The 25,392-nt window shown below is 47.0% G+C and overlaps 1 protein-coding gene across 1 annotated transcript in view; it reads right to left on the bottom strand.

The window, feature by feature from the left end:
* Positions 1–884: 884 nt before the first annotated feature.
* The window catches only part of b4galt5 (UDP-Gal:betaGlcNAc beta 1,4- galactosyltransferase, polypeptide 5), a 55,188-nt gene continuing 30,680 nt past the window's right edge, over positions 885–25,392 (bottom strand). Inside the window, exons 2-9 of the mRNA XM_083641902.1 lie at positions 12,206–12,325; positions 10,655–10,768; positions 9,985–10,112; positions 6,990–7,106; positions 5,991–6,178; positions 5,332–5,454; positions 4,679–4,780; positions 885–3,023 (exon numbers count right to left, since the gene is read on the bottom strand). Of these exons, the coding sequence (XP_083498028.1) occupies positions 2,876–3,023; positions 4,679–4,780; positions 5,332–5,454; positions 5,991–6,178; positions 6,990–7,106; positions 9,985–10,112; positions 10,655–10,768; positions 12,206–12,325 (1,040 nt within the window). The 3' untranslated portion in view covers positions 885–2,875. The remainder of the gene's footprint in view (positions 3,024–4,678; positions 4,781–5,331; positions 5,455–5,990; positions 6,179–6,989; positions 7,107–9,984; positions 10,113–10,654; positions 10,769–12,205; positions 12,326–25,392) is intronic.

Below are 25,392 nucleotides of genomic sequence, written 5' to 3'. Positions count from 1 at the left end.
AGGATGGAAACGCAGCCCCCGCTTTCTATGTAGGTCGCAGGTCAATGAAAGCGCTGTATGAAACGAGAGGGACGTTTTAGCGATCCATCGTAGCCTTGGTGATGTGTTGCGATTGGCTCCAGTAAGCACGTAGTGATCGACTCCATCAAAGGGAGCTCTGGAAGGTCAGCACCATTGATTGATCAATTAGGATATGGGAGGTGCTTAGTGAAAGGCAGTGACTACCAGCACTTCCTGATTGAGGTGTCTCTCTTTTCCTGTGGTTGTCAAACCAAAATGGCCGCCACCCCCACCCCCGCCCCCCGCCCTCCAAACCGTGTCTGTTCAGCAGACTAATACACGCCAGGCTTGAACCCTTTCCATTTCACGTGGGCCAGTTATTCAACTGTTAACTTCCAGCGAAGAAGAAAATCACTTTGTGACTGAGTGAAATGGAGCGGGGCCCCCCGTTCGCACGGGCCTGAATCTCGCCATCCCACACAGAATATACACACAAACTACAAATTTCAGTGCATCTAACACAGTCTGTCTCGTGTCGCCTACTAAATCATCACATCAACCGCAAGAAAAATAAAAACTAAAACAAATCACAGAAAATAAAAGATCAAATAAATAAAACGAGGGCCAGCCCTCTTAACTTCGTATTTCATTGCGGAGAACACAACAGTTAGTCAAGCGTCCACATCTCCCCCCCCCCCCCTCCCACAACAGTTAGTCAACCGTCCACATCTCCCCCCCCCCCCCACAACAGTTAGTCAAGCGTCCACATCTCCCCCCCCCCCTCCCACAACAGTTAGTCAACCGTCCACATCTCTCCCCCCCCACAACAGTTAGTCAACCGTCCACATCTCCCCACCCCCCCCCCCCCCTCCAAGAGACACGTTAAGAAATGCGTACAAGGCGATTTGTGTGAAATGAAAGTAGCTGCATGACTAGAGGGCAGACATAGGTGAGGTGTGAGTGTGTCTGTCAAAATGTTTCTAAGAGCGGCTAGATTTACAGTAATGGGACATTGCATCACTCAAAATCAACACTGTCAAACACGCAAATTTTTTAGCAACTGCTAGTGCACCGCCAGCCTGTTTCGATGTGCAGCGTGAGATCAGATCAGTGTGAGATCAGATCACGCCACCTAACAGAAACACTAGTCAAGAGACACGCGACACCACGAAGCGGTACCTCTGAATCACCTGCAGTGCTCACAGGGGGCCACATGCTAACTAAGCAAAACAGTGGCTTATTATATTCGACGCCTTCGGATCGGTTCCCCCCCCCCGATCCGAGTCGAGACGTGAAAAGTGTCAGTTAGACATAAAGGGCGGCCGTAGAGCGGTTGCTGTTGGAAGGGATAATGTTTTCCCAGCAGCTGCAGAGAGGGGCGGGGAGGTGCGCGCCGGCGAGCGGTAGCACAAACACTTGTCGATCCGACAATAACATCGCAAAGAGCTGCTGTAAACACCAATGACAGTGATCGCAAATACGTCGTATTCTCTATACCTCCAGAGTAAACATGAATGAAGGATGTGGGAATAAAAAGAAAAAGAAAAGAAAAGGTGTTTTCTCTCTCTCTTATTACTGTAAATGTCACGCACAAGATGAGGTCTGGAGTCAGTCTGTCACAGTTTCAGGAAGAAAGACCCGGCACTGACAACAACAGGATACCTTCATGGCCATTTGCATAGCTCTCCCTCACTTGTATACACACAGACACAGACACGGACGCTGACTGGGTGGCATGTTTGCTTAGCACAGAAGGTATGTTGATTGTGAGGTTTGCATACAGAGCCAACACTTACTTAACGTCACTCCTTCTCCTCCGCACTTTAATCAGGGTCTGCTGCTCGCACCCATGCTACCGCATTCGGTTTTGGTGAGGAGGTCGTGTCTAAAAGTTCTGCCGTCTGCTAGTACAGCTTATTGCTAATGTTATGAGTGGGGCTTCTCCAACATAGCCATTCCCAAAGCAGCCAGAACATCCAATGCAACTATGCAACACGAGCATCGCAGCCGTTTTAAACTGCTATGCATACAGGGCAAAATATAGTTGGTAAGAGTCGGTTAAGGTACTAATATACTCTAAAATTAAGATAAACTATGTCACATATAATATCTATACCGGTATGTATATATATATATATATACATATATATATATATACATATACATATACATATATAAGATTGAAAACACTCACTCTTCATTCTCTCTCACTCTCTTCACGTGTAGATTTGGCATACCCTCTGCAGAACCAGCTGCAAGAGTCCAACTCTGTTAAGTTGCTATGTGGTTGTGTGTGCATGCACGTTTTCACTAGTTTACTGCATTGGTGAAAATAAGTAGTGCAAGAGCCAAAACATAAAATAAAAAAATCAAAGCCCCAGGGACCATATCAGCACACATGTCGAAGAGAGGGAGTGTGCGCATACAGTATGTCTGTGTGTGTGTGTGTGTGTGTGTGTGCGCGTGTGTTACAGCCTATTTTCCTAACCAAGCACAACAGTGGAGTTAATTAAATCATGACCGATTGAATAAAGCAAATGCAGGAAAGAATGAATGTCGAAGGCCAAAATGGTGCGAAAGGCGGCGTGTGGAGACCGAAGACTGGAGAAGCCCGAATGACATGAGCGATGAATCGTGGCACAAAAGAGTGCAGCGTTTATACCTATTCTCTAACATGATTTAACATACTTGTGTGTCTCCATGTTGTTGTTGTTGTTGTTGTTATTTTTGCATACAAACAAAAGAAACAAAGCAAAGAACTGATCAAAATCAAAAGTCCTAAGCAGTGCTGCAACTGGTGAGATATGGCTGACGTCCCGGAGAGGACTTTTGATTCCCAGGGGGGCTCGGCGCGGGCCCGGCTGCGCGGCCTCGGTCAGTAGTCGGCTATCGGGGCGAGTTGTCTGCTCAAGTTGACCGAGACGTTGGTGTAGAGAGGCCTCCTGGACACTAGGGGGGAGTAGTTGATGTTGTTGAGTCCATCCACCCTCTGCCTCTCCTTGGAGTGACGTAGTAGAGTATACCTGCGGGAACAAGCAATTTAATGCATCAATGGTCCGTCCTACTTTCTCAATTTTACGAAAGGGCGGTCATATAAAAAATCCATGTTTTTACCGTTTAGTTGTGAAAATGGGGTGTGTTTACTTTGAGGGGGAAATAATTGATCACAGTTTATTTCCATCGACTCATGACACCTTAAAAAAAACTATTAATTTTCATCATTAAAACCAGTTTAGATGTGATACATGTTTTGTAAAAATAAATACATAAAAAAATGTTGCCATATGGAAACTATATGCAAATATGGAAGTGACCTATTAAAAATAATAAGACATAAAAACTTCAAATATTTCCATTATTTAAGCAGTTGTAAGTAATAAAAACACATGAAAACATTTGTATCATGTTGAAGTAATAATTCATGCACTAGAGAGCTAATGGTAAAACAAACAACATGACTCATGTCATGGACGTCAAAGCAAACAAGCTGGGAGTTAGAGGGACTTAAAAATGAATGCACAGTGATGTGACATGTTTACACTGCTTACTGTAACCAGATGTCCAAATTGGGTGATTATTGAAATTGCTCGCTTTATAGTTTGTGGTTAAGACAATCTGACTGAATGTTGCATACAGTACGTGGAAATGTTTCACCCGCACAGCACTGCAAGACAACTGTAGTAAAGTAACAGATGAACAGTGTTGGGCGGTAAAGTAAAGTAACACATTACTGGAATTTGATTACCGTACTTTCCTAGTAACTAGTGTGTAAGGGATTACAATTTCCAAAACAGTAATTATATTACAGTTACTAATCCAAGTCACTTCAAGCTAAAACGAAGTGTGGAGATAGGTCTGGTCTGGGTATGTAAGATTACTGACGGAGTTGCCAGAACGCGATTCGTTTTTTGTCCTAGGTAGACAAATAAATAAAAAAGTATTTAGTTTGGCTGATTGTTGACTCCTCCTGTAAGATTAATTATTGTTCCAATAAAGTGGATTCAGTTCTAAAAGGAGCTGGCGAAACAGGTTGTATGTCACTTTTTCGGAAGGGGGGGGGGGGGTAGCGAAAGTAATAGTAAAGTAATGAGTAATGTTACTAATTAATCTTGATACCAAGTAATAAGTAAAGTAATTGTATTCATTTTTTTTTAAAGGAGTAATAAGCAATAAGTAACTAATTAAATTTATTGGGTAACTTGCCCCAAAACTGTAGATGAATCAGTCATTTACAGAGCATGTGCAGGAAAAGTTGAAAGAAAAAAAAGTCCAATCTGAGGAATGATTTTCAGGTTTCTTCCCCCAGTATCAGCTCTTTCAGTTTCTACTGTAACAGACATTTGTTTTCACTCCACGGCATCTCGTGAGCAACTTTGAGCAGTGAGAAAATGAATGGCATTTGGCCCTCAAGCAAACACAGCATATCACATGCAACGTCTTTCAAAGAGCCGGAGTTCCCTCAGTCACTCTTCTGACTCTCCATGTGACTGGCTTACATCACATGGTCCTAAGCCACATTCCAACTATCAGCTCCCACCCGCAAACCACATCTACACTCTTCAGTGTGTGTGTGTGTGCATGCCTGTGTGTGTGTGTGTGTGTGTGTGTGTGTGTGTGTGTGTGTGTGTGTGTGTGTGTGTCCGTGTCTGTGTGTGTGCGTGCGTGCGTGTGAACTGACCTTCCCAAGAACTGGACCTCTCCGCGATGGTGATGTGGAATTGACATGTAGCGTCCCTGCTCTCCGCGCGGTCGGCTCACCGTGTAGTTGGCAAACGACACCCTATAAAAACAGATCAAACGCAAATTGACACAATTTAACTAGACGGCCACAGCAAACATCATACTGGGCGACTTTAATCCTCGTGCTCTCCTGTTACCGATCATGTCAGTAACATTCAAACATGACAGAAATACACCAGGGGGGGGGGGGGAGGCTTAAGAATAACAGCAAACAAAATAGTTAATTAACTAAAGTACAACAGCAACATGTAAAAAAAAAAAAAAACATTCGGCCATAATGGCAGTGTGTATTGAAAGGCCAGAGTGTGTGCAGCTGCCTGGGAGATAGGTAGGTAGGCGGGGGGAGGGGCAACAATTGTGTTTGGCAAAGACCGACAAAACACACAAACCAACAGCTGCCATGTGCTAGCTGATCTAACCCATCTCTTGAGCAAGCCTCATGTCAACGAAGCAAAGAGCTGTCAAACAGGACAGAGTGTGTGTGTGTGTGTGTGTGTGTGTGTGTGTGTGTGTGTGTGTGTGTGTGTGTGTGCGTGCGTGTGCGTGTGTGTGTGATGTGTGTGTGTGTGTGTGTGTGTGTTTTCTCCTCACCTGTTCCAGAGGTCATCGTCCTCTCCTCCCCAGCCCCAGAATGCATTGGGAAATCCATTGATCTTTTTGAACTGCTTTACAGTTAGGCCACTGACACCACCGAAGAACTCGTTATATGGAAGCCTAGAAGGGACACAAATGTATGCTTGTTGTTGTTGTTGTTGTTGTTGTCGTTATTATTAGTTTCAGATTGTCTCCCATTTTCTCCCCAATTGTACTTGCTCCACCCTCTCTGCCGATGTGGGGAGAGCTGTAGAGTTAGCACATGCTTCCTCGGATACATGTGCAGTCGCCAGCCGCGAACTTTTGATGTGAAACTAAAGATTTTTTTTTTTTTTTGCACACATTATTAAATTATTAAATAGGTGCACACAATAGGGATGTGATCTAAAATAAGATTAAAAAGGGCATTTTTCATTTCAGCCCAACTTTAATCCGGCTTCCCACCCACAGACACGGCCAATTGTGCCCGCATGGACGCCCGACCAAGGCGACGCGGGGGCTCGAACCTGCAACCCTCGTGTTGGTTAGGCAGGGAATCCGCTGCACCACCCGGATGCCCGCACGAGGACTTGTTGTATAGACTCAACGGAAGCGCATATTCAAATGTGAAGCGCCCGCGAAGTTCCTGTCCCCCTGGAGGCAGGACGAGGACTCACATGTAGGAGTACTTGTTCAGCTTGACGGCAAAGTGGCGGGGCATGTCCGTGCAGCCGTAGTAGTTCCTGTCATTCTCCATCAGGTGGTCCACGTCATGGAAGACCAGACAGTCCCAGTCCAGGTCCTTCATAGCCTCCCGGTAGCCCACGTTGAACAACATGGCTCGGTTAAATGGCTCCGTGCCCATCTGGTCAGGAAGGGAGGGAGGGAGGGAGGGAGGGAGGGAGGGAGAGAAAACAGGAAACTAATGAAACTGAAACTGAAACTAAGAGAGTGATGTGGCACATCGTTTCCTTTTTCTTCTTCTGTTTTCTCTACTCTCTTACGGGCCTCAAATCCAGGCCCTAGCCCGGCCCTACATGTTTGGGCCCAAGCCCGATGTGAACCCTACGGGTTGCCCCCTCGGGCTTGGGCCAGAATACAGTTCTCTCTCTCTCTCTCTCTCTCTCTCTCTCTCTCTCTCTCTCTCTCTCTCTCTCTCTCTCTCTCTCTCTCTCTCTCTCTCTCTCTCTCTCTCTCTCTCTCTCTCTCTCTCTCTCTCTCTCTCTCTCTCTCTCTCTCTCATTCCTCTCACTCCCTCACCCTCTTCTCCCTCCCACTGCTCTTTCTTCCCCTCCCTCTCTTCTCTTCCATCCTTTTTTTTTTTTTTTTTTTTTAAATATATGGTTTATATAAGTTGTTCAATTCTGTTTATTGGGTGTGCTTAGCTAGATTTAGCTAGGAAACATTCTCTGTAAACTCCTCTGAGACATGCTTGTGAATTAGGGCTATATCATAGCATCAGTAGACTCCTGCACACTTACTTCACTTACAGTAAGCAAGAATTTTAATGAATACAATACACACTACGTTTTCGGACAAATGACCTTCAGCTTGTCCTGTTCCTCCTACGCACCTGCCGTACATGGTAGTGCAAACATCACCTTCCTGCCAATGACTGCAAGTGTGTGTGTGTGTGTGTGTGTGTGTGTGTGTGTGTGATGCGTGTGTGTGTGTACCTGCTCTATGACATAAAAGGCAAACTGGAGCTTCTGTTTCTGCAGCACTGGCACCAGGTGTCTAAGGAGGATGGGTAAGTGTTCATGGCGATTCCTAAATGGGACCAGGATTGCCACCTATGGACAGAGAATGGAATAAAATACAAAATAAATCAATAATAATAATAATAATAATAATAATAATAATATGCATTATGCAATTACAAATGCATGCAAACGGGATGCACAGTGACACTCACATGTCCACAGAACAATCTGAGCTATAAAGCTAAATACATTGTAGCAAATTGTACAAAGTGAAACTGCTCCTCCTCCTAGTCCTAATCTCTGAGCAGTCGGTGACACTAATTCTAATGACAACTCATGACACAAATTATGGCTCGTGATGAGATCTGACACGTATCGATCGCAATCTGGAAAAAGCCTAGTATGTATTTGTCATTCCCTCCCTCCCCTGAGAATGGTTGTTGGTGCAGCTTTTTGAGAGCAGATTCACTGAAGTTTCCTTTGAAGCTCAGCAAAGAGTGAAACTGTCACAGGGACATGAGAGGAGGAGAGAGCGTTTGAGAGAGAAACTGCTGCAGTAAAGAGCAGAGGGAGACGAGAGAGAGCAGAGGGACTGCAGGTTAGAGAGAGAGAGAGAGAGAGAGAGTAGAGGGACTGCAGGTTAGAGAGAGAGAGAGAGAGAGAGAGAGAGTAGAGGGACTGCAGGAAGAGAGAGAGAGAGAGAGAGAGAGAGAGAGAGAGATATTTGGTTGTTCAGAACAGACACAGTCCCCTCCCTCGGGGCAAATGAACGAGAGACGCATCAGAGGCGAACAGACAGACAGATGGCGGGAGGCATCACTCTGCTCGAAAAGAACAGAGCCAAGTCGCTGACGCGCTCAACAATGAGAAACGGCATGGCTCTCTCTCACAAAGCAGCAGTCCTGATGATGAAGGAGCTGGCTCTCACCGTTTGCCTGACTCCTCATCCACTTTATCAAATGTTCTGATCGGATGTGAATGTCAGAGAGAACAGTCTCTCTCTCTCTCTCTCTCTCTCTCTCTCTCTCTCTCTCTCTTCTCTCTCTCTCTCTCTCTAAAACACACACATACTGTACATACACCAATAAACACCCACACAGCGAGGCCGTGCAGAGACGGCATGAATTAACAAGTTGTATAGACATGTGAGGAATTTAGCTTTTACACAAGCTGAGATTAACCGCCATTGACTCGCAGAGTGAGTAATATGAGGTGGACGCCGCTGCAAGATTCAACAGACTTTTCCCCTGGGTTATTTTTACTTTCATTTTTAGTTTCTCCCCCTTTTTCCTGTGCGCGTGAATGTCCGTCCACCCCAGTAAGTGATAGGTTCTTATCTTAATATTGAGACTGAGAATGGACTCATTTCCGAATATGGAGTCACAGTAGAAATGTGTTTGGAAATCTGCTATTCGCTTCGCTTAGGACAGTTTATTTTATTTCCTTCTCCTGTATGAAGGGCTTATCTTGGGGGTCTTGTTGTCTTTTCTGCAGGTGTTGTGTACATTTTGATTAGCTGTGTTTGATTAATATGAATTGATAAGCTATCTCATTACGTTCTGTTCCCTCACTCTGCAAGCAGCATGTTGCACAGCTGTGTACGCCTGTTTCTCTTCATCCATATTTCATTGTGTAGTTGTTGCTAATTGCAGTAGCTTTTTTCTGAGAAACTCACATGTTGCTGCTCTATTATTAACCACAGTGTCGGGCAAGTTACTTTCATACTAGTTACTTACATTTGAAAGTAATTAGTTACTTCACAATATTGCTCATTACACGACTTTTGCATTACTTTCACCAAAATAACAGCAGTAGCAGAATGACATCGCAGCACCGGAACCATCCCCAATATGTTTATTTAAATAATGTGCTTTGATTTAAAAAAAAAAAAGTAACTCAATTTGTAACTTGTGTTACTTGACAAATTACTGGTATAATATTACTGAAATCCTATTGGTAATAAGTTATATTACTGAGTTACTGCTAAAAGTAATGTATTACATGTAATATGTTACTTTTGTAATGGGTTACCCCCAACACTGATTAACCAAGCCACGTGGTTGGTGGGTCTTTGATGTTGGTAGTACTGGTATTAATATGAGTGTTAGTAACTATGCCTACTGATATTTTAGCGTTTGTATATTATCGCCGTTTGTGTTTACATTGTTAGTAACTTCATCATCAGTATCAGTACTGAGAGTATCCTTACTGTTAAACCCTGTGCATGCTGTATATTTGATTTCCGTTTTGTTGCAAACCGCACACCTCCCTCTGATGCGTGTGGGTCTACTGTACTGTTCTGTTGTATTGAGGATGAATCACTCACTAAGCGGTTAAAGCTCCATCCTGTCTCCAGTGTGTGCCGACACCCCAGGGCGAGTCTGTGTATCTGACATATTTCTCAACCAGAACCCCCTATCTTTCAGTCTGTGTCAAAGATAACCAGAAACCCCTATCTTTCACACTCTGTATCACTGATAAGTGAGTGGAACGGTAGCTACTAGCGTTCGTGCTGTGCAGTGAGTAAAACATCACTCCACGATGCCTTCAGGTGCCTACAGACTGTAAGATTTTAGAAATCTTACAAGTGTATTCGCAGGCCACACTGTATTTATTAGCATCTACTAGCATTTAGCGTCTACTGATATGATGATCATGCAGCATTTCTATTGGGTGGTGTTTGCAGACGTGCGTCATAGCAGCGGTCACACTGTGAGATTGTCAGCCTAAATTTCGGACACCGTCAGAATTCATCCTGGGCTATCTTTGGCCGCAAGACCGTGACGACAACGGCCATCTTTGAACCTCTCTCACTGCGCGAAGTATAGGACCAGCGTTTTTGTTGTCGCCAAGACCAAAGATATCTCCACGTTTCTTTCAACGCACGTTACATAAGCTCTGAAAGCTGTGGAGGGCAGTTTTCCTCTGCACCATTCAACATGAACTTTGTCACATCATGCGCACTTACCTTCCAGCGAGGCATACAGTCTGTGGGCTTCCAGAAGCCACCTGGGGCCAGGGTAGGCTCCGCCTCCAGCATGTACCTCTCCACCACCTCCAGAGATATCTCAGTCATATTCACCTGCAGCCTGCCCTCTGAGAGAGAGAGAGAGAGAGAGAGAGAGAGTGAGTGAGAGACAGAGAGAGAAGGTCATCCATGCACGTGATGGAGATGAGGAAGAAGATAAGGGGAAAGGAGAGCAGGGGAATAAGGTGAAATAAATGTTAATGATGAGGAAAGAGAGAGTTGAGGGGAAAGGAGGGGGAGAAGGAACCTCTAACAGTTGAGCAATCTGGGACATTACTTGGCTATTCTGTGCCACCATTACAACATATTGTTATGCATCATCAGTCAGGGCTGAGAGCATGGGCCTCCGACCATCTTACTACTCATAAGCCTAAATGAATAGGCACAGAAGCACTACCACAATTCACTTAATGGAACTGCTTACAGAGGCCCATGGAGAAGATGAGACGTCAGCCTAAGAGACTGAATGAAAAGATTTGGTGCCTTAAATATAATTGATTACATCAAATCAAAACTTTGAACCAGTATACACCTCAAACATGTTGGGTTTGCATGCGTGTGTGTGTGTGTGTGTGTGTGTGTGTGTGTGTGTGTGTGTGTGTGTACTTACTCATGGAGGACAGCCTCTCAGGGCAGACCTCTGAAGGCAGATAGGTGAAGCCCTCAGGTAGGTACGTGGTGGGAGGAGCATCACTCTCGCTCAAGTTGAAGTCATAAGGATAGTCTGGACACACACACACACACACACACACGCACACACACACACACACACACACACACACACACACACACACACACACACACACATGCACACACGCACAAACAATTATTATTAGTGGCTCACAGTGCATGAAAACTGGGACAAACTCGACTAAAACATGGCGCTTTCCATTTATTCAGGGTCACATGACTTTAGCCTGGTGACCGTACTGATCACATGACCTCACATTCTGTTTGGTTCTGTGGATCAGTCTGGCCTCCAGCCCCGCCCTCGGCGATTTCCAGAAATTACAAAGTGCACGGACCAATCAGAGACCTGCCTCGTAGTTGGCAACGTAACCGGCCAAACAGGGACGCCGCTGACAAAACAGTATGGCGGCTCCCCGAGGCAACGAGCAGTAACGTTAACGTGAGTAGAGTAAACAGCCATAAGTGCAGTTACTGCAGAAATAGACTCAATAACAACAATTAAGAACAAGAGTTTGCAACAGCGGAGTTTCTCTGTGGAAAATACATTTTGGACGTTGTTCCGAGTGGATTTGGGATTGGATTTGGCGATGCTGATTGGCCGAAGGCATTGTCTGTCAAGTCAACTACTCCCACCCACTGAAATGGATGAGAATGGCGGTGCTGTTGGGAGTAAGTGACGGGCGGAGGCGGTTGATATTGCGGAGGTGAAAGTAGGCAGACCGAGTGATGTTATTGTGATGTGAGCTTCGAAAGATAGGGTGCGGTCGAGGATGACACCCAGACTCTTGACCTGGGGGAGGGGGGGGGGGGGGTTCTGTGAAGTTGTCAATGGTTATGGAGAAATTGTCAGGTTTGGCCAGAGTGGACTTGGAGCCAACGAGAAGAACCTCACTTTTATTACTGTTCAGTTTGAGGAAGTTGGATGAAAACCAGGATTAGATCTCCAGTAAGCAGTCGGAAAGGGAAGTGGGCGGGAGAGTGGAAGTGGGTTTGGTGGAAAGCTAGAGCTGAGTGTCATCCGTGTGACAGTTCATCACCCATAGAGACACTGCATGAAATAGACCACGCCCATCACGGGGGAAATGCTCCGTTCATTTCCACACACCAGCGTAATTTTCCTTGAATTCAACATAGCTAAAAGCTGTTGTGTGGTGGGGCTGCGCAGACAACAAATGTAAAAAATCGCCAGTTAAAGTTTTTTTGTACTCCTGAGCAAAACAAGGAAGCCATTGAGAATTGGCGAGAAGAAAAATGTGGATCTAGCTGTCAAGAATTAAGTTGGAGTGTTCAACTTCCATATATACAATGTTTTTGTGCAACACGCAACCATGCACGCGACATAGGAGAACGCCAGGATTGGAGGGGGGGTTTCTGTTTTCCCGCGTTTTTGGCGTGGTTTCTGAATGATGACGCGCTCCACAGTGTCTCTATTTGCTTATCTTTGTGAGTGCGTGCGTGTGTGGGTGTTTACCTGTGCCATTGATGCTGTAAGCCCCTCTCACCACCTGCTCTAGAACCTGAGCTCCGATGTTCCTCACGTTCTCTCTGATCTGGATGCCTCTGGCCTGGACCATGAACACATACTCATTCACTGTGGACACAAACAGAGAGAGAGAGAGAGGGGGGGACGTTAGTCATTTCACTCTCATGCCACCTAAACTGTTCAAACCGCAAAAATCACGTGGGCGTAACTACGGTATCTAGACCGCAGAGTGGAAAAGGACGTCGCAAAATGTAAATGAGGGCCAAAATGCCAACACGATACAGCAAGCACAAAATACTCCTGAAGAAACTATCATGAATGATAGTCATGACCGAGTGAGCGATCAGATAAGGGCGAAAACGAACTGGTTCGTGCTTCGATGCTTTGCTCCTCCTCAGTGGGAAACAACGCGAGAATCATCCGTACGTTGCAGAAGGAGAAGTGTAGCGTGCCAGCAGGTTAATGGCGGTTCAGTCGTGAGTGCTACTCTTCCAGCTGACCACCGGACCAAACTGATTCTTTGCCTTGGTAATGACTCCATATCAAAGGGCTTTCATCATGCCACAGAAACTAGCTATGGGAATGCTAATCTATGGAATTATGGGGAGCCGAGGAGAGAGGACGGAAGTCTGCAACGGAGCGAGAGAAGAGATACAATCCAGTTTAGGAAGGAGAGGGAGAGAGAGAGAGAACAAGAGAGAGAGAGAGAGGGAGAACAAGAGAGATACAGTAATGATATAACTGATGTGAATAATTGAGTAATGTCTTCATAGCTTGGATTTATTTGTCTACTGTGTGTCTTCCTTCCTCGGTAGCTAACAATGTAGCACCAACGTACCCATTATTATGCCTGTAGTAGTACGATCATTTATGAGGAAAATCTGTCAATGTGCGATAATAATAACATTGTTCAATATTGCGATGACGATATAACTTGTGATGAATAAACGACAGTAATATTGAAGTATGCAATATTAGCTATACAGTTCCTCTTTCCTCTTTCTGCTTTAATACTGCTAATATAGACCCCAAACAATGAATAGTCCACAACATGCACGCCGGCTCTCTGTTATCGACTCAAGCTGAAACTACACACAGCGCTGTTGCATAAGAAGAATACTGTACAACACTAATGATGAACACAATCAAACACAAGACGTATCTCTCTTTAGAAATCTCTATTTAACAAGAGACGAGGCGTTTGGCACCGACCAACCATTTCCATGTCCTGTTGCCACATGGTATTGGGAAACTCCGGCAGTTATTTTAGTGGTGGTTTGTGTCAATGTGGTTTGACCTGAATATCAACAGCTCACTGCAAACTTCCTGTAGGTCAACTGCACAGCAAGCATGAGAAGATCTGCTGGAACAAACTGAAGGGGATGCGGTGTAACGAGCTGAACATCACCCACCTCCACCTCCACCTCCACCTCCACCTCCACCCCCCACCCCCACCACTCACCTTCCCTCATGCTCAGAACATTGCACAAAAGGGGATGGGGAAACCAAGACATTAGTCCATAACTACTAACAGCACATCGAGATGCTCCCGGTCCCGTGCATGTGCTCCTGCACTTCCTGTTTCGCTAAAAAACCATGAGTCACACAACCTGCCTCTGCTACAGCGAAGACGACATACAATGAGCATTTGTGCACAACTCTCCAGGAATAACTCCCAGGACCGGGCGGTGACTACTTCCTGGTCCGTTTCATTTTGGAGCAGCATGCCAGTGCAACGCTGCCGTAGTGACGCTTCCCTGTCTCTGTGCATTATACGATCTGCAGACATTAATCCAATCAGTATTTATCTCAAAGCAATCCTATGATCCCCACCCGTCCATATATGTGTGTGTGTGTGTGTGTGTGTGTGTGTGTGTGTGTGTGTGTGTGTGTGTGTGTGTGGGGCGCGCACGCCTGTGTGCGTACCACCGCTGAGCTAGAAAGCCATGAGATGTGATTTGTCATCGGTAATTGTATTACCGTTTCCATTACATTCATCTTGTTTTATACAGGGCCAGAGACTACAGTATATCAGCTGTGCGCAGTAACTGAAATCAATGTTCTCATATTACCCGTGCAACAGGCAAATATTACAGTGTATGATCGACACACATCTGCTGAGGAGGGTGTGTTTGTATCATAGAAACAACAACAACAACAACAGAACATAGATGATCTTGTGTTCACTCTCGCTGCAACCAGGGTTGTATTTCTTTTGCAATGAGACGTTTCGAGGACTTTTCACAGACTTTTCGAGGACAACTTATTAAAGCTGCAAGTCACAATTGTTTATCTCTTCTTCGCCCCTTCTGACGCGCGTGTGCCGAGTTCCGTGGGTTTCCGAGCATCCCTAGCACACGGCATCCTGTTGCCATGGCGAATAATGAGTCGCCGTGGCAACGGTGTTTGTTGGGAAAGCTCAAAAGCATCATTGAGCGCTGTTGTTGAGCATCGTCAAGAGATTAATAAGACTTAATCCCTTGATGAGTGATTAAGACTTGAAACGATGCACAATGCGGCAGCGGGGTTACCTAGGCGACCAGCAGCATCATTTTGAACCGAGAAAGAGAGAGAGCAGCACGGCAGCCAATGACAAAGCACAGCGATCAGCACATCGAGTATGTAGCCGTGGAGAGCGATAGAAAGAAGAACGTGTATCAACTTGGCCCAGCACTCCAGATTAGGGGTGTGGGACGATATGCACATTTCATGTGATGATTATCCTGTCCAAAATAATCGCGTGAACAATATTATCGCGATAATCATCAAAATATGCGTAAAACTCGCAGATGGGCAGTGTGTTTACCGTATCTCCGTGTTTTCATGCGCCGAGAGCTTTGCCGTTTATTCCAGGCACTTCCATCCGACGCAAAACGCGACATTCTGGAGATGGAGGTGAACAGCTGTTCTGCTCGAGGGCGGCTGTTCTACAGATTGTTTATTTTGATTTCTTCTGAATGCGCACATTCACGGAGAAGAAGATTCACGGAAATGCAACCCTAACCTGACATTGCCAGATGGGGGCGGTATTGTTTGTTTTCACAAACCAGACCACGCACGCACACGCGCACACACACACACACACACACACACACACACACACACACACACACACACACACACACACGTCCCTCTGAGGCACCATATGATGGAAAAAGGCTAAAGGGGCTTGTGGAGTGTGATGCAGTCCTGCAGGCATCAACAGACTTCGCCCATCCCTGCCAGACCATGGAGACGTTATCTCTGCACCACCCAACCAGGAGGACAAGTCCTGGGCTGCAGTACATCCATAGCTGCATAGAGAGAGAGAGAGAGCACCATGCCGCACATGCCCAGTGCCAGGAGAGCAAATCAAATCGAACAGATGCTATAAATGATCTCTATTTTTTGTTTTACCCTCGAGACATTTCAACGTCCGTTCTTCTCACTGAGCCAAACGCCGGCTTCCGAGTTGTTTCAAGGGTCAAGGCGGCTAGACATGCTGGGAAAGGTCTCGATGAAGGTCAACACTTCCTCCACTGAATACAAAGCAGTGGGTGTGCCATCTGCCATGTTTTGTCTCTCCTCCTCTTCCTCCTGCTCTCTTCATCAGTAAACGCTGCCCTCTAGAGGCTGGAGCCGTGGTCAGTGCCCGACGTATTCCAGACCGCATAATACTGTGACAAATAGAATTAGACACAAGAGAGCACGGGCTCTATCTTTACGCACGGTGCAGGGCAAGCGTTATCTTTGCTAGTTTCTAGCACTCAAAATCTCCCTTTTTTGCTTTTAATTACCACACGTCCTTTGATGTACTGCCCCCCCAGTGGTAACTTTGATGTACTGCCCCCAGTGGTAAGTGAAAGAGGGGGAAAAAAAGATTTTGAGTGCTAGAAACTAGCAAAGATAAAACAAGGCTATTAGCCCCAAACGCACGAGCATGTGGACACACACGTACGCATGCGTGCACACCCACAGCACCCCCCAACACAGAAACTCTCTCTCTCTCTCTCTCTCTCTCTCTCTCTCTCTCTCTCTCTCTCTCTCTCTCTCTCTCTCTCTCTCTCTCTCTCTCTCTCTCTCTCTCTCTCTCTCTCTCTCTCTCCCTCCCTTCGAGCGTGACAGGAGACCTTGATCGCCCTCCACAGCTCGCACAAAACACGCCGTGCTCATGCCAAGCCTGGCCCTCGTACCTCTCTCTCCCCCTCTCTCATCCACCCTCTCCCTCCCTCTCCCACTCTCTCTCTCTCTCCGTCTCTCATCCCCCCCTCTCTCTCCCTCTCTCTCCCACCCACTCTCTCTCTCTGCCACCCGCTCTCTCTCTCTCTCCCTCTCACCCCCCCCCTCTCTCCCCCTCTCTCATCCCACCTCTCTCTCTCTCCCTCTCTCTCTCCCTCTCATTGCACTTATGCGTCCTTCCCTCTATCTGCTCTCTCCATCTCTCTGTGCTGCTCTCTCTGTCTCAGTGTAATGTGGTTTGGATCACTTTCCGTCAACTCCTCTTGTTCCTATATCGTTTAAGGAAATAATCAGATTGACGGATGGCAGCCAGGCGGTGAGGGAGAATTCCAGGAAGAGGCCACCCACCATATGCTGCTACAACTGTGCGCTCATGTTAATCGGAAGCTACATACATACATACAAATAAATACATACATACATACATACATACATACATACAAATAAATACATACATACATACATACATACATACATACATACATACATGCATACATACATACATACATACATACATACAGTACATACATACATACATACAAATAAATACATACATACATACATACATACATACAAGGGGTGTCAAAAATTATCGATTATAAGATGCATCGCGATGCGGACGTGCACGCAATGCGGACGTGCACGATTCTGCATCGATTCACAAATGTCAAAAAACGATTATTATTATTATTATTTATTTATTTTAATAATCGAATAAAATATAATGGAAGTACATGCAGTTGTTTATTTGGATCACAATACAATGCAATTCCAAATGCACTTTTATTTTAAAAGTAGCCACACAGTGAGAAAAAAGAGTGAGAAAAAATAAATCATGTATTGGGGAAAAAGAGTGATGCATCGATTGAAGATGCATCGAGATGCATCGATAATCGTAATGGAATCGAATCGTAGCCCTCTGAATCGTAATCGAATCGAATCGTGAGGCCAGTGAAGATTCACAGCCCTAATACATACATACTGTAAATAAATAAATAAAAATAAACAAGCAAGCGATAAAAAAGCACACAAATACACACATGACCCCCCGCCTCTGCCTCTGAAAGGCAATTAACTCCACATTGATACAGCAGCTCAGCAGTGGCTCCCCGATAACAGCTGAAAGGCACTTTTTCCTGCAGAAATGCTTGGCGCATGCACACACACACACACACACACACCCACAGACACAGTGAAACAAGTACACACTGCGCGCACGCACGCACGCACGCACACACACACACACACACACACACACACACACACACACACACACACACACACACACACACACACACACACACACACACACAAAGTTAAACAAGTACCCACAGACACACAGAGTGAAAGTACACACTCCCCCCTACACACACAGAAAGTAGGGCACAATGGTCTAGAAGAATCCATCACATGTGAATGCTGAACGTGCAGTAAGTGAGTGTAAAAGCTGAATTAGTGAGACTGTCTGTAATGTAACAGCAGTAAGTGAGTGTAAAACAGGGGCGTATGCAGAAATTGAATTATAGGTGGGCCTGGATCAAATTGGGTGGGCCTGGATAGGAAGGGGCGCAGATGCCCGGCCGAAGGCCGGGCCCACTCGGGTGGCCGGCCGAAGGCCGGCCCCCCGAAAAATTTGACGTGTTATTTTACTCAAATTAATGCATTTGACCATCATTTCAAGTAGAATGATACCACCCAAGCAAGAATATTTCAAGTGTTTCAAGTGCTTTACTGAAATATTTGGACCATATAATGATAATACAATTATCTCAACCTTAAAAGGTTACATATAGGTGCCAAATGTTGCATACATGAATGCTTATACTTGTGTGTATACTGTTACTTTATACAGAAATTAGAACCACTGATCCATATACTGCTGTGAGTTTAAAAAATAACAACACTGAGGCTGCTTCAAGTTTGAACAAGACGCCCTCTGGTTTATTTATCCACAGAGAGAACAAAATTCCTAGATGTCATGAAGTTGTCATGCATTAGACTCTGGAGATGATGTGCCCTGCGTTTTTACAAAAGTAACAAAACCATTGGCTAGCAATGCAGCAGCAAGTTTGCCTCTAGAAAACAACAAATTAAAATTTCTTTTTTTTTTTTTGGGTGGGCCAGGGCAAGAAGTGGGTGGGCGTGTGCCTACCCAGGCCCACCCGTAGATACGCCCCTGGTGTAAAAGCTGAATTAGTGAGACTGTCTGTAATGTAACAGTGAGGAATAGGCCACCCGTCATTTAGACTGTGTGTAACACACGTCGCCACAGAGCTAATGGCTAATTCCTCAATGCATTAGCACTAAATCCCTTAGCATTATCTGGAACAAGCACTCAGATTAGACTGTATTGATGGAATGAGGAGGATGAGGAGGATGGGGCGCTTGAGATGAAGATTATGGATTTCCATTTGGATTGAGCCGGGTTTTAAACAGGCGAGAGATTTGCGTTGGTTTTTCGACCATTATCGGATCTGGTCGGAGAGGACTAAGCATAATCATGGCCTCCGCTGACCCGTGTAAGTGATGCCGAGAAACCCCCGAGGCCGCGGCCGATCGATAGTAGATCACACACGCACACACGCACGCACGCACGCACACGCACACGCACACACACACACCTATGTGAATCAATACCACACACACACACGCATGCACACACCCACGCATGGCATGCACACACACACACACACACACACACACACACACACACACACACAAACCTATGTGAATCAATACCACACACACGCATGCACACACCCACGCATGACACACACACGCGCACACACACACACACACACACACACACACACACACACACACACAGCCTAATCAATACGCACACACCCACGCATGGCATGCACGCACACGCACATGCACACGCGCACACACACACACGCACACGCACACACACACACACACACACACACACACACACACACACACAGAACACATAGCAGCCTATGAGAATCAATACACACGCACCCAAAGCCATGTGTTACATATGGGGGAAAGTTATGACTTCTTCCCTGTCCAACTTGTACTTCCAACAAAAACATGAGAATGGTGTGATAATATAATATTAATAATAACACTCTGCTGCGCTTTTTTAAACCCCCCCGCCCATTGTGTTGCACTCACTCGGCTAGACACACAGATGCAGGAGGAGAAGAAAGGGGGGAGATGGCACGCAAACTACACGTACATCCTGTGTTCATTCTGCAGAAATGCCTACCCAAAAACCACACTTTCAAAAAACCACAGACACACACAGACAGACACACACACACACACACACACACACACGTCGTCTACGTCCTCAAACAACACTTACACTCAAACGCCCTCTCTGTATGACTCACACTTTACCGTTGAATCACCCCCCCCCCCCCCCCCCCCAAAAAAAAAACCCAGACCCATAAATGGCGGTATATTATATATAGCACAATAGGGGGTTGGGCCATTCTCCTTGGTGGAGGCGGGGGTGCAGTTCCTGTGCGGTCCAGCAGGGCTGCCTGCCTCCTCCACGCACACCCGTTGACGACGAGTTGACTTTCTAAGGAAATCTCCACCATTGTTGCATTCCTCAGATAGTCTGCCAAGGGGATAAACAGCCAGGCTGAGTGCACGGAGGGGCTACATGAGGACGGAGGAGGAGGCCTCCCTGGAACCGGCTCTGCTCTGGAGGAGAAATGTTTGTGTCTCTGATTAGCCGCCATTTTTACGCCAAGTTCCTGTCTTTGCTGCTGATTGCACTGACTCACATTTCGTCCGTATTTTCCACGAACACTACGAGCAAGAAACTACACGGAGAAATGGACTGACTTTGATTTATATATATCTATATATATGGAAATACTCCCCTTCCCTTTCCCAATTTCCCCCCGGGGATCATTAAAGTCTTTCTGATTCTGATTCTGATTCCCTCTCACTCTCTGTCTGCCACTTATCTTTCCCCCTCTTTATCTCTTCATCATCACACACCCTTCCTCCCCCTCCGCCTCCCTTGGCAGCCTGGTTGTCGTGGGTAACTTGAGGTTATGTAAACAGTAGTGTGTGTGTGTGTGTGTGTGTGTGTGTGTGTGTGTGTGTGTGTGTGTGTGTGTGTGTGTGTGTGTGTGCGGTGCCTTCCCCAGCGGCCGTCCTGCGCACACCTGGAGAGACGGCCGCTCTTCTCGAGAGACATACCAAACATACCGACATGACAAGAAAGAAAGAAAGAAAACACGCAGCATTTTGCGTGGAATGACAGTATGTACGGTATGTATGTATGTATGTATCTATTTATGATTTATTTATTTATCTATTTATTTATTTATCTATTTATCTATTTATTTATTTATTGGTTTATCTTCCAATGGGCAAACGATCCCCTAACGTCAACCGTGGCAGCAGTTGTGAAAAATAAATGTCGAAAAAGAAGAAACATTTGTTCCTATTTTCTTCAACCCAACGTGCGCGCATGTTTTTTTTATGAAGTAGCTCCGTTATGAGCTAAGCTAGTAATTTCTGGCACAACTTGTGCTAGAAATTATTTGTTTATTTATTTCACCGCCAACAACAACGTCATCGTCCATCGCAATGTTTCACTGTGGACATCGTAAGTAAGTAAGTAAGTAAGGAAGTTATCCTTTATTTATCCCCATGGGGAAATTCATCCTCTGCATTTGACCCATCCTCTACTACGAACCTTCCTAGAACTAGGAGCAGTGGGCAGCCACTGTGCAGCGCCCGAGGACCAACTCTAGTTCTTTTACCAGTACCTTGGTCAGGGGCACTGACAGGAGTATTAACCCTAACATACATGTCTTTAGGTGGTGGGAGGAAACCAGAGCACCCGGAGAAAACCCACACGAACACGGGGAGAAGAACATGCAAACTCCACACAGAAAGGACCTGGGACGGACCGGGGGTTCGAACCCTGGACCTTCTTGCTGTGAGGCAACAGTAATAACCACTGAGCCACCGTGCCGTCATATTCCAATTTGGTAGACATCGCCCGACCCTATTCAGAACATCCATACTGCTATGCTATGTTAGTCAGTGGTTCTCAAAGTGGGGTCCGGGGACCCCCAGGGGTTCTTCAGGGGGTTCCAGGGGGTCCCCAGCAAAAAGGGGAAATCATTGATTTTCACTCTAATTCCATCCATAAGTAACACAATGGCAGAAGGTATGACTGTATGACTGTTGGTCATGGGTTTCATAAACCTTCTGTAGAAAAACTTCTCATTGAAGGAGGAGCTCACTGTGAGTCACCAGGCGACGGCGTTTGCAACTGATATGTCTGTAATGATTGGCCACTGTGAAGACAACCTTCTGGATAGAAGGTTTTCTATTCCTCCTATCAGCATATCGTTGAAAAAGGTCTCATATAAAACGTATTAAATTCCTGTTTGAGCCAGTGAAGACAGTGTGGGGGTGTCCCTTCTTCTTCTTCTTCTATGTAATATAAAACATCTAAAAGCTAAAATGTGATCAGATGGGGACCCTGGCTGGGACAACATCTTATCAGATGGGGACCCTGGCTGGGACAACATCTTATCAGATGGGGACCCTGGCTGGGACAACATCTTATCAGATGGGGACCCTGGCTGGGACAACATCTTATCAGATGGGGACCCTGGCTGGGACAACATCTTATCAGATGGGGACCCTGGCTGGGACAACATCTTATCAGATGGGGACCCTGGCTGGGACAACATCTTATCAGATGGGGACCCTGGCTGGGACAACATCTTATCAGATGGGGGGTCCGTGGTCTAATTTGTGTTCGATTAGGGGTCGTTGATGTGGAAAAGGTTTGAGAACCGCTGTGTGTGTGCGTGTGCATGTGTGTGACTATGTGTGTGTGTGTGTGCGTGACTATGTGTGTGTGTGTGCGCGTGTGTGTGTGTGTGTGCGTGCGTGACTATGTGTGTGTGTGCGTGCGTGCGTGACTATGTGTGTGTATGTCAACCCTCTGTGCACTGCAGACAGCATGGCACCTCGGCTACTTGGCTCTACTGCAGACGAGGGGAATTATTCCTCTTTTCCATGAACATTCCCAATCAGTCGTTGGAAGGCTCACACACACACGCACACGCACATGCACAAGCGCACACACACACACACACACACACACTTGTGATCCCATTGAGAAATCGACCGCAGGATGAATCAGTCCACGAGATGCAGCCACAACCCCCTGGCAGGGCAGGCAGGGAGTGGGTGGAGGCCAGGCAGGGAGTGGGTGGAGGCCAGGCAGGGAGTGGGCGGAGGAGGCCAGGCAGGGAGTGGGTGGTGGAGGCCAGGCAGGGAGTGGGTGGAGGCCAGGCAGGGAGTGGGTGGAGGAGGCCAGGCAGGGAGTGGGTGGAGGCCAGGCAGGGAGTGGGTGGAGGCCAGACAGGGAGTGGGTGGAGGAGGCCAGGCAGGGAGTGGGTGGAGGCCAGGCAGGGAGTGGGTGGAGGCCAGGCAGGGAGTGGGTGGAGGAGGCCAGGCAGGGAGTGGGTGGAGGCCAGGCAGGGAGTGGGTGGAGGCCAGGCGGGAGTGGGTGGAGGCCAGGCAGGGAGTGGGTGGGTGGAGGCCAGGCAGGGAGTCGGTGGGTGGAGGCAGGGAGTCGGTGGGTGGAGGCAGGGAGTCGGTGGGTGGAGGCCAGGCAGGGAGTCGGTGGGTGGAGGCGAGGCAGGGAGTCGGTGGGTGGAGGCCAGGCAGGGAGTGGGTGGGTGGAGGCCAGGCAGGGAGTGGGTGGGTGGAGGCCAGGCAGGGAGTCGGTGGGTGGAGGCAGGGAGTCGGTGGGTGGAGGCCAGGCAGGGAGTCGGTGGGTGGAGGCCAGGCAGGGAGTCGGTGGGTGGAGGCCAGGCAGGGAGTCGGTGGGTGGAGGCCAGGCAGGGAGTCGGTGGGTGGAGGCCAGGCAGGGAGTCGGTGGGTGGAGGCCAGGCAGGGAGTCGGTGGGTGGAGGCCAGGCAGGGAGTCGGTGGGTGGAGGCCAGGCAGGGAGTCGGTGGGTGGAGGCAGGGAGTGGGTGGAGGCCAGGCAGGGAGTCGGTGGGTGGAGGCAGGGAGTGGGTGGAGGCCAGGCAGGGAGTGGGTGGAGGAGGCCAGGCAGGGAGTGGGTGGAGGAGGCCAGGCAGGGAGTGGGTGGAGGAGGCCAGGCAGGGAGTGGGTGGAGGCCCGGCAGGGAGTCGGTGGGTGGAGGCAGGGAGTGGGTGGAGGCCAGGCAGGGAGTGGGTGGAGGAGGCCAGGCAAAAGGAGGGCGGGTGGATATTGTTGGTGGCGACGTGGTGCAATTGGCCAAGCGGGGAGCTTTTGGAGTTTTGAAACAGCCCAGACACGACTAGTCAAGCAAAATAAAAACATCATTAAACATGCATCAGTTTGCGTTGGTGGATCTAGAGTTTCTGCTTTTGGAGTTCTGATTTTTAGAGGAAAAGACCAAAAAAACAAACACACTGCTGCTGATGATGATGATGATGATAGTCTGCTGCTACTTACGGTCACATGAGGCCGGTCATAAGTGGATCATGAGGCTTCCTCCCAAACCGCACTAGCCTCTCTCTCTCTGCTCTCTCTCTCTCTCTCTCTCTCTCTCTCTCTCTCTCTCTCTCTCTCTCTCTCTCTCTCTCTCTCTCTCTCTCTCTCTCTCTCTCTCTCTCTCTCTCTCTCTCTCTCTCTCTCTCTCTCTCACCTCTCTCTCTCACCTCTCTCTACCCCACCTCTCTCTCTCTCTACCCCACCGCCCCAAAAGAGCTGTGAGCAGCGGGAAAAGCGTCATGACTCACACTGGACACTCCCTGGACTTCCCAGCAGCAACGCACAGAAGAATTCGAAGTATCTCCTAACAGCCATATTTCACCATATAGAGCTTGGGGAGGTATACTGTACAGTACATAGAGAGAGAGGGGGGAGAGAGAGGTATACTGTACAGTACATAGAGAGAGGGGGGGGGGAGGGAGAGGTATACAGTACATTAGAGAGAGAGGGGGGGGGAGAGAGAGGTATACTGTACAGTACATAGAGAGAGGGGGGGGGGAGAGAGGTATACAGTACATTAGAGAGAGAGGGAGAGAGAGAGGGAGAGGGGCTGGCTGACAGGGGAGAGAGAGAGAATGAATGAAAGCCGATCCTCAGAGCAGATGTCCCTGGCAGGAAGAAGATTGTCCATTTACTGCTTGAGGACTGACGTCAGCACCAGCCTGGCACCGTGCCCACCTGCTGAGAGCATATACCCCACCCCACCACGTGCACTCAGCCCCCCACTCTCTTCCTCCCTCCTCCTCTTCCTCTTGGCCAGCCGCTTTCATCCATTCATCTCTTTCTTTATCTATCTCTCCTCCTTCCCCATCCCCCCATTCTGTACCAGATGCCTGTGAAGGAGACACGGATTTAAAATTAATCTGAAGGGAATACGTTAGGGAATGAGTTTTTGGGAGACTGGCCCATTCGCACAATTGGATACGATTCACGATACTGAGTTCACGATACGATTTTCTCGCGATTTTCTTTTCAACAAAATGCAGACAAGTATTTCCTATTTTCTTTATCAAATTATAATCCCTTTTTATTTCTGAAGTAGGGTATAACTACAAAACCCAAAAAAATGACTAAAAGCATTGCTAATAATTTTTCATCTCATCGATTTGAATCTTCACACATTTGTATCGTTTTTTAACTGTCCGGCAATGTGTTGTTACATACATCCCTAGTATTTTACCATATTTCATTCAAATCTTATCAAAGAATAACATGCTGTTGAACTGTCATTCCTTATCTAAAGGTGTACTGCGGCTCTCTGACTTCTGCTCAATGCATGCTGGAGAGGCTCCAGTACCCCTGAACCTGAATAGGAATAAACAGGTAAAGAAAACAGATGTATACTTCTGAAATGTATTAATCTAAATGCTACATAATAAAAACAACTTTATTAGCCAAACTTATTTGGTAGGCTAATGCTAATTGCAGGATTCAACATAGTGTGCATGCT

This window comes from Poromitra crassiceps, assembly GCF_964638095.1.
Source record: "Poromitra crassiceps genome assembly, chromosome: 8".
Taxonomy (NCBI): Eukaryota; Metazoa; Chordata; class Actinopteri; order Beryciformes; family Melamphaidae; genus Poromitra; species Poromitra crassiceps.
The sequence above is the reverse complement of the archived record's forward strand: the minus strand, read 5'-3'. Positions and strand labels throughout refer to the sequence as shown.